Here is a 9,874-nt window from a genome sequence, read left to right as displayed (position 1 = left end):
AGCACGGGAGGCGGGGAGAGGCGGCGAAGGGCGCCAGAGCATCTCTCAGAAGCGGACGACGCGGGCCAGTAGTCTGGGAGGGAGCCGAGCCTCTCCCCGGACCCGCGCCGAGGGCGACAGTGATGCTGCAGAACCGGCGGGAGCGACTCGCCGCGGCCGCTCTCTGCGCTCTCCGAGACCCCAGCGCCCGCCTTCTGCAGGGGAAGCGACCATGACCGTAGCTCGTGATTCGCCCCCCGGCCACTTCCCCTAGAAAGAAACCATTGAAAAAGTTGCATTTAAAAAAATCCTTGCGCTGACCTGTGGGGCCGTGGGGGCCGAAGAAACGTGCGTGCCAGTGCAAGCCAGAAAGCGGAAGGTGTGTGTGCATGGGGGGCCGGCGGTGGGGGGACCCTCCGCTGCCACTTTGCCTAACGCTGTGCTGAAGCCGCCCCCTCGGGACCCCGGGGCTGCGATGAGCCCCTGCGGGCGGGCCCGGCGACACACGTCCAGAGGGGCCATGGCAGTACTGGCGTGGAAGTTCCCGAGGACCCGGCTGCCGGTGGGAGCCAGTGCCCTTTGCGTCGTGGTCCTCTGTTGGCTCTACGTCTTCCCAGTCTACCGACTGCCCAACGAGAAGGAGATCGTACAAGGGGTGCTGCAACAGGGCACGGCGTGGAGAAGGAACCAGACAGCAGCGAGAGTCTTCAGGTACTCCTCCCCTTGCAGCTCCTCCCCGCTCGTGTCCTTTACTCCCGGTGCGCCGAGGACAGGGTCACTGGCTAGGAGTGCCTTGCAGAGGCAACTCTTTCATCCAGTCCTTCTTATCCTACCTCCTTTCTTTGCCATTTCTAAACCTGAAGACTTTAGTCAGGGGTCCTTACACCCCTGACCCCAAGAGATGTGCAGACACCTGCTTTGCCCATGTAAAGCCTGAAGCGTTTCTTCCCCAGCCTGAGTTATAGTCAACGATTTGCAGATAACTGGTGGGAAGGAGAATCCAGGCTAACTTTGTCCTTTGTACTTAATGAGAATTTAGCTCTTGGGCGCTGCAGATGTTTGAAACTATAGATAACTAGAAGCAGCTAAGAGGCATCTTCCTGAGGTTAGGTGAGTGGTTGGTAACAAATCACTAATGAGGGAGTGATGGACAAATCTTGGGCAGGAAAAACATGGACACCTAGCCAGGATCCCGCTGCTTTGTGCAGTGTGCCAGTGACAAAACAGAGAGCCCTTACTGATGCCCTATTAAGAGCTGGGTACTGTGCAATTTTTATTGAAACCTCAACAACTTTCTAATAACAGATATTATTATTCCCATCTTACAAACCACAAACTGAGTCTTCAGAAGGAGGAGTTACTTCCCCAAGGTCATGTCCCTTTGATGTGTGGGAGCTGGAATTTTCATCACATAAGGCTCTACAGCTCTCAGCTCTATTTTTTTTTTTTTTCTTTTTCTTGTGACTTAGACATCTTGTGGATGCCTTCTGGAGGATGGGAGTTGGGCGTTAGGTAGAGACTTGAAGTCAGAAAACAAACAAAAAAAATGCAAGCCAGGTTGGAAATCAGAACTCTGAAGATCGCTCAGAGGTTGTAGTTTCCCTTCCTTTCTGGGAATTTCAGCTGAAGTGTCTAAAAATAAGTCCTTGGCAGCAGGGGTTGTGTAGTTAGATTGGAGGGAAGGCAGTGCGGCTTCCTCTTCCTCTCCACATTTCTGGGTGTGTTGAGGGGACACACCACTGTCAAGAGCCCCTTTCCCCTTCAGCCCCCAGGGCTGAGAAGGCTGAAGCTCTTCCTGAGAGTGTAGTGGTCTGGCTGGAGAGTACTTTCCTTTGACCTGCCTAAGATTTTTCCAAAGCAGTATATGGGCAGCCTAGAGCCAACTGAAACATTTTCACTACCGTTGGTTACAAATGTTCAGAAACATCTATAAATTTCAAAAAACTTTTTAAACATATGGTTTCTTTCTTCTCTGGCCTGCTTCTGGAAAGAAGGTCAAAGAGATAATAGCCAATTCTTTTAGAGGAAGGCAGCTGAATTCTTTAAACTGGGAGGGAAGACTTTCCTTCCCTCTCTTTAGAATTCAGCTATCATTAAGTTTAAAAATAACCTTACACCCCTGAAAAGTTTATAAGGGCTAATTTTCTCTTGCCTTCACAGTATTGATTGTTCGACTCAAAGGCACCCAAAGGGTATAGCATCCGGCAACTCTTTTCTCCAAAGACAGAAAGCACTTTCATTCCAAGAAATATAAGGAAATGAGTTAAGAACTTCCCATTGGTTTGCAATGAAAGAGTCCATTTTTTTGGATAGGAGGAGGAATAATGAAGCTCTTTTAGAGAATACATTTCTTTTGCAGGACATACTCAAGTGGAAAATGCTTCATATTCTGAGAAACACAGGCTGATCGTTTCTGAGACGCATTTGTCCCTTGCTGTCAGTAGCCTGGGGTAATCAGTGTGTTTAGCTGTCATTGAGTCTAGCCTCTGTGTGCTGAGAATTACTAATTGAAGTCCATACACTGTAAAAAACTGCTTTACCACATATCCCTCAAGATGAATGTCTGTAAAACTGTGTAAGAGGCCCCGTTGCTTATTGAAAAGAGTTTGGGCTTTGGAGTAGAATTCTAGACTAGTAGAATTTCTAGACTGAGTATGCCATGACTAGATAGATAAGCAGCAGAGTATCCTTGGCAAGCTGCTCTCTTTGAGTCTTAGTTTCCTTATTTATAAAAGGGGATAATAACATTTACTCTGCAGGGTTGGTATAGGTTTAAATAAAAAAAAACCTGACGCACATTTACCCAGTCAATGGAATTATTATAATTGTCATGAATTACACCTTTTTGTATATGTTACAAGTTAAATAAAGACTGCTGGGAAGCTCATAAGAATTTGAAGCGTTTCACCTGCCAAATTTGCAGAGAAACATTACTGGTCAATATTTTGCTCCTACTGCCCTCTTCTTTACACTGAAGCTAATAATTAGGGACAAGGAGTTTTGAAAGATAAAGGTATCCTGGTTTGTTAGGTCAAAAATTTTTTTGTACTCTGCATGCTTAATAAAATCCATTAAAAAAATGGGTGGTTAGTATGTGGGCAGTACTGTATGTTTTTAAAATATTAGATAGGTAAGCCAGAGGCCTTTATGATGTTAAGAGGACACAATTTTTGCAAACAGGTGTCTGTGTTTTCCAGTCTAAAACATCTTCTGCATGGATAGAAATATATGTACACAAATGTACTGTATGCACTTAAGTATGGAGATAGTATATTTATTTATGAACCGTGGAATGATGTTATGTATATGTATAAAGTCATACACATATTCATATATACATCATATATACATACATACAAATCATTGCAATCAGTCAGTTGACCAACATTTAATGAATGACTACTGTGCACCAGATATCAGGCCCTGGAGGATAGCAGTGAACAGGATTGCTTTCTCTGAGACAGCTTACCTCCTACTAGGGGTTGATTGACAAAAACGAATGAGTAAAGCAATAGGATGATTTAAAGTTCTGTTAAATGCTATGAGGACAAAGGAAAGTGTTTCATTATGCTCTAATTAGAGCATTTCATTAAGCATTAGAATTTCACATTACATTTTGTCCTCTGCGCTTTCATTTACTTTTGTGATTTTCTTCTCTTGGCTCAGACTTCAAGTATGACTTCTTAGCGGGTGGGGGTGGGGGGGAACCTTGGCAGATCGCATAGGTCAAGGCAGGAAGAAAGTAACAAAGCTGCAAGAGTTTTGAACTAGATGGGACGTTTTTGTAACCTCCACATGGTAACAGAAAGTTTAAGGGATCAATTGGCCCTATCATAGAAATATTGGAGACTTTCTTTGCAACTCTTGTTGCTTCAGGATGAGTAGCCAAGTAGTAGCCAAAGTGGCATTTGTCTCTTCCATCAGGGCCTTACCCACTTGATTTGCTTCTCAGAAAGAAACTTCAGCTCACAATTTACGTGACAGACTTTATCCTTGGCATCAGACATGGTAACGACGACAACAACAGTAAAACCAACAAATTATTAAGAGCTTATAATGTGCATTGCACTGTGCAATGTGCTTTAAATGTACTGTCTCATTTAATTCTCCTAACAATCTTGTATAAATGGATACATTATCATCCACATTTATAAAGAGGAACATGCCCATGTCCCTGGCATCAAGGAATTTGCCATAATCCTAGGGACAGGCATATTTGTGTATAATTAATTAACCAACTGGACATAGGGACATCAAAGAGAGGCAGCACAGTGGAGAGAAAAATTTACGGATTCGGGAGCTGAAAGAACGTGGTTGGAATTTCAGCTGATTTCCTTTTTGGTTGTTCGATCATTGGTAAATTCAACTTAAAGAGCTTCAGACTCCCCATTGTAAAATAGGTTTGTAATACTTTCTTACAAGTTTGCAGTGAAAATTACATGGTCGCATTTAGAAAGTACCTAGAATGCTGCTTGCCACATACCTCTGTTTGTACATGGTTGTTATAACAATCAAGCAAAGTACTGGGGAAGTTCATGGAAACATGGCTTTTAATTCTGCTGGAAGGAGGGAAATCAGAGAAGAGATGGTGTTTGCACTAAGCCTTGAAGGATGGTGAAATAGGGTAAGAGTAAGAGGTGAGGGCAGAAGGATATTCTAGGCAGGGAAGCAGCAAAGGCCGAAGCAGGAGGTGTGGAAATGCTTGCTGTGCTTCCTGTATAAAAAGGTATTAATTTTCCCACAGAGAATGTAGTAGGAAGGTAGACTGGGAGGTGGGTGGAAGCCAGGTCACAATCTCTGAATGGGCTTAAGGTGTGGTTTATGAAAAATGAACAAACATCCGGTATCCAAGAGCATTGGATGTGTCAGCTCTGAGCAGAGTTGGCACATCGCTGTTACTGGTGGATTGGGGGATAGAGGATAATACACGCATGTGCCTTGAACATTCTGTATATTCACTGGGTGCTAACCATTACTCTAAGCCATGATGTTCCTCTTTCCTTTCCCAAATTCTGAACCAAATACTACTCTAAGCACGTCTAGCTTTGTGTGCCAACTTTTCTGTCTGTATTTTTGAATCTGTGTATCCCAGAAGCTTCAGATATTTCTACAGCTGCTCTGGTGGCCACAGAACAGCACTGGGGGTGGAGGGGGTGGGAGGCAGGTACAGCCATCTGTATATATGGGATGTAAGGTTTATGTTTGCTAAATGGGACATTTATGGAATTCACTTTATTTTTTAAAAAAAATTTTAATGTTTATATTTAAGAGAAAGAGAGAAAGAGAGAGAATGTGTGTGTGAGCAGGAGAGGGGCAGAGAGAGAGAAAGAGAGAGAGAGAATCCGAAGTAGGTTTCATGCTGTCAATGCAAAGCCCAACACCGAACATGGGGCTTGAACCTACCAACCATGAAATCATGACCTTAGCCAAAGTCGGACACTCAACTGACTGAGCCACCCAGGTGCCCTGGGATTCACTTTAAAAGTAGTTTAAGAAAAAATAGTTTGGGGCACCAACTTCGGCTCATGTAATGATCTCACGGTTTGTGAGTTCAAGTCCTGCTCTGTACTGACAGCTTCAAGCCTGGAGCCTCCTTTGGATTCTGTGTCTCCCTCTCTCTCTGCCCCTCCCCTGCTCAGGCTCTGTCTCTCTCAGTCTCTCTCTCTGTCTCTGTCTCTCAAAAATAAATAAAACACTAAAAATAAAAAGAAAGAAAAAGATAGTTTAATAAATTTTGGTGCTTAAAATAAACTTCAATTATGTTGTGGATTTACAAATGTGAAAAAAAGTCATTAGCAATAACTTGCAATAGCAAAAATAAATCATGAGCTCTGACTGGATGCATACAATATACCAGGCCCAGTTCTCAGGGCTTATATTTCTTATCTTTTGTTCTCGTAGCTACTTTACAAAGTAGGTATTTGTATGTTCTTTGTGCTATGGATGAGGAAACACAGATTCAGATAGGTCCATTCACAAAATGATGGGTCAGTTTTCCAACCCAGAGCTATCTGACTCTAAGCCTTATGCTCGTTCCCTGACAATGTTAGATAAATGGGGCACTGCAACCCATATCCCTTATGATCTGGCCATGCTTACTTCTCCAACATCATGTTTCATCAACGTTCCTCTTATAGTATAGTAATGCTGGTAAGGGGTATGGTTCCTTGTAACAAGTCAGGCTATGTTGATCTTACTGGTGTCATTCACTCTGACTGGAATGCCTTTCCTTCAAGGCCACAACTCCTTGTCCTTCATCTGGCCAATCCTTACTCACTTCTTGACAGTGCATTTACTGGTTAACAGCAAAGGTCCCAAAGTGACCTTTGTGCTGAAATTCTGATTCCACCATTTGCCGTGTTCCTGAGCAAGTCCACCCTCACTGTTCGTTTCCTTATCTGTACAGTGTGGCTTCTTGTAAAATTGCTGTGAGCATTAGGATAGATAATGCATTGAAAAATGCTTTTGGCATATAATTAGTGCTTAGTCCATATCCGCTCTCATCAAGGTAGCCTCTCTTGCTCCTTTTTTCCTCTCCAGGTTGCGTTAAAAGCTTCTCATTTCTGTTTTTTTTTTAAATGCCTTGTACATATTATTGCATTTCTTTCATTTTTCAAAAAATATTTACTACGATGTGTCTACCATTATTACCATATAAGATGCTGGAACTATAACTATAGTTCTATAGGTATAGAACTATAAGAATTTCAAGAAATACTTTCTTGAAGCTTATGAGCTACTGAGGGGAGACATAATTAATACATAGATATACAAGTATCTGGTAGTGACAGGGTGCATTTTAGTGGTGCTGTATTAGAAGTATCAGTTTATTTGTCTTCCATTTCTGCTTGCTCATTGATATTTGCATTCCTAGAGCTGAACACAGTTCCTGGCTCACTAATTTTCATTGAGTTATTGTGTGAATGAACGTTTCAGCAAGGTGTGAGACCCGGTAGCTAATCAGTCAGTCAGTTAACAAATACTTAATGAGGTCCAATATTCTGCTTGGCTGTGTGGGGATCAAAGGAGGAAATGACATCCTCTCTATTCTGAAAGAGTTCTTACTCTAGAGTAGAGTTTTCTAGTCTCAGCACTACTCACATTTTGGGCTAGATAATTCTTTGTTGCAGAGGGCTGTCCTGTACATTGCAGAGCACATAGCAACATCCATGGCCTCTGTCCACTAAATGAAACAACTAGATATGTCTCCAGATTTAGCAAAATGTCTCTTGGGGGGAGAAATTGCCCCTGTGTGAGAATTACTGCTTTAGAGAAACAAAACCAACCTAGTTCATAGGACTTTTAAAAATCCCAGAAAACATGCAACGAATAGCTAAATCTGGAAACTGCAAACCATAAACACTTTGGCTACTGGAAAAGGAGTGGATGAATTGTACTTTGGTGGATGTCTAGGTCTTGGTTAAAGGAGGGGAGTGAGGGGATGCCTTTGGGGAAGCTTACTTTAAGTAGCTGTCTCTATTGAAAGCTTATGTGAGAGCTGGCTAGGGTTCTCACTAGTGCCTCGCTTAGACTCTGGCAGGAGGAGCCACGGGGGTCTCACTCTGTTCCTCCTTTGGTCTCAGCCCTTTGCAAAGGGGCAAGGCCAGAGGGGGACTTTGTCGACCCCGTGATTTACATTTGAGGCAGGAATTCCCTGCCCAAATGACCGAAGCCCACTTCCACAGCCTACCTGCCTGCTTGGGTTGTTTCTCCATCCCTCATCCTCAGGGTGGCTTTTTCCATTGCTGTGTGCACTCCTAGGCCCAAGGGATGGCCAAGGAGCAGCTCCTTGTGGGAGGCAGAGGCTGTGGAAGGAACTTGGAAATGGGACTGGGGGTTTGCATGTCCCAGTATCAAACTTGCTGGAGTTTGAGAAGCCTAAATTTACACCTGGCATTCCAGTTGGTTATGCGGGTATATTTGTTCAGGGCAAAGGATAGGAGGATAGAACATATTTTTTATCTGTTGATTTTATTATAGCTTTTAAATATTTAGATACATTTGTGCTTTTGTCCTCTGCCTTGCAAACTGATGTGTTTTTTTGCAACTTGGAAGTCTATTAGTCTTCATTTCAGAGAGAGTATCTAGAGAGCTAGTTGGATCAATTGAATAGTTGTATATGTTAGTGTAGGCTGTGGCCAGTTTGTCTTTTGACAAAGTTGGGTTAGGAAGCCAGAGCTGGTGTATTGAATTAAGAACATACAGATTCTAACCTACTGAATGAGAAGGTACAAGCCACCCATGTGGGGGGCGGAGGGCAGCAGGTAGTTCCCTTGGCATCCCAGCTCCCACTCTGGGAAAAGGAAACCCATTCAGGGTCATTTTGATTGAGTATGCAGTTTCAACCCCCCCCCCCCCCCCCGCAAAGGAAGTAGAGTCACAATATTGACCAGATCCTAGAATGGAGGGGGTAGAATGAGCTGGGGGAAGGGCAGTCCTCTGTCCCAGGGCATGAATGAGCCGGAGATTTTGAGTAGGATAGCGAGCACGTGTTACTTGTAAGGTGGCTGGAACAGAAGTCACTAACATTTTCTGGGCTTAACTCTAAGTGGTTATTTTTAAAGGTTCCCCAGGAAAAAGTAAAGCAGGAACTTATGGCGGGAATTCTAAACTTAAGTTCTTATCTAAATGTCCAGACTGTGGGTGTTAAGCAGGGTTATCGTACTGTAAAATGCTCAGGCAGGAACTCTGAAAAACAATTTTTTTTTCTCATCATAGTTGTAAGTCATCTTGGAAATGATGTTGACTATGTATAATTAATCCATTTTCTCTGAGTTGATAGATTCCTAGTAAACTATAGTACTTTTTAGTTCTTCATTCTATTTTGGCTCTATCAGGAGTTGTGTGACCTTGTGCAAGCTGCTTAACCTCTCTGTCCCTTTGTTTTGTTATCTGAAAAGTGGTATAGGATGTGCTCATCTACTTCATAGGTTTATGAGGATAATTGAAGTAATGAGTGTAGAATCCATAACCCTCCTCACCTGCCTGGGTGAGATGACAGGATGCTTATTCCCACCTAGAAAGAGTCCAGACTTTGGGGCCCCAGAGAATCAGGATTTGATCCTAGTTCTGTCATTTATTTCTTAGCTTTGTGACCTTGAAAAATTTACCTGGCCTCTCTCAGCCTTAGCTGTGGATGGCAGTACTTACCTTAAGAGGATTAGGTGTTGAATTATTGCTAATTATTAAGCCATAATAATGAGAAAAGCTGCTTCCTGGGACATATCTTATGCCTATTACTTGCACTTTCAGTAATGGAATATCTAATGAAATGTGACCCTATGACACAGCGTCTTCTTTCATAGAATTAGCGCTAAGGATGCTGTAACATGGCCAGTAGAATTTTAAGGAAGAGCACAGAGCCCAGCCATAAATCCCCTATTCATTCATTCATTCATTCATTCACTCATCCACATTTACTAAATGCCTGTTGTGCACCACATTGGTGTTGAGAAACAGTGGTTAAAGTTAAGACATGGTTCCTGATTTTATAAAATTTAGTCTGGTCTAGTGTCATTAGTCAAGTTAGTAAGAAATTGAGTAATGTGGTGTTCCAAGGGTTGTGGTTGGTCTGTTTCAGATATTTATGCTGAGTTTCAAAGTGATTGATTTTTCTCCCTTTCTGTTGGACTGTCTTCTAGCTATGGCATTGTGTGAAAGGGAAGCAGCCAAGACCAGGGGAGCTGTGTCACTCCTTTAATTAGGTGCCAGGAGGAAGCTGCAGTGAATTCAGAGTTACACATTCTTTATTGTTCAGGGCTTACGTAGCAGAGTACCAGAGCTTTCCAAGTGAGTGTAATGAGAACAGGCTTTTTGGGAACAAATTACTTATTTCAATTATTGGTACAGCAAATATATACAGGACTTTATGTACTCTGTGCTTATTTAAAAAACT

The 9,874-nt window shown here is 42.8% G+C and overlaps 1 protein-coding gene across 2 annotated transcripts in view; it reads left to right on the top strand.

Moving 5' to 3' along the window:
- Positions 1 to 454: 454 nt before the first annotated feature.
- ST8SIA1 (ST8 alpha-N-acetyl-neuraminide alpha-2,8-sialyltransferase 1) overlaps positions 455 to 9,874 on the top strand; it is a 141,173-nt gene continuing 131,753 nt past the window's right edge. For both annotated transcript variants that reach the window (XM_027035713.2, XM_027035712.2), the window contains exon 1: positions 455 to 690. In XM_027035713.2, the coding sequence (XP_026891514.1) occupies positions 455 to 690 (236 nt within the window). The remainder of the gene's footprint in view (positions 691 to 9,874) is intronic.

This window comes from Acinonyx jubatus, chromosome B4, assembly GCF_027475565.1.
Source record: "Acinonyx jubatus isolate Ajub_Pintada_27869175 chromosome B4, VMU_Ajub_asm_v1.0, whole genome shotgun sequence".
In the NCBI taxonomy this organism is placed as follows: domain Eukaryota; kingdom Metazoa; phylum Chordata; class Mammalia; order Carnivora; family Felidae; genus Acinonyx; species Acinonyx jubatus.
This window is presented reverse-complemented; position numbering and strand designations above follow the sequence as displayed.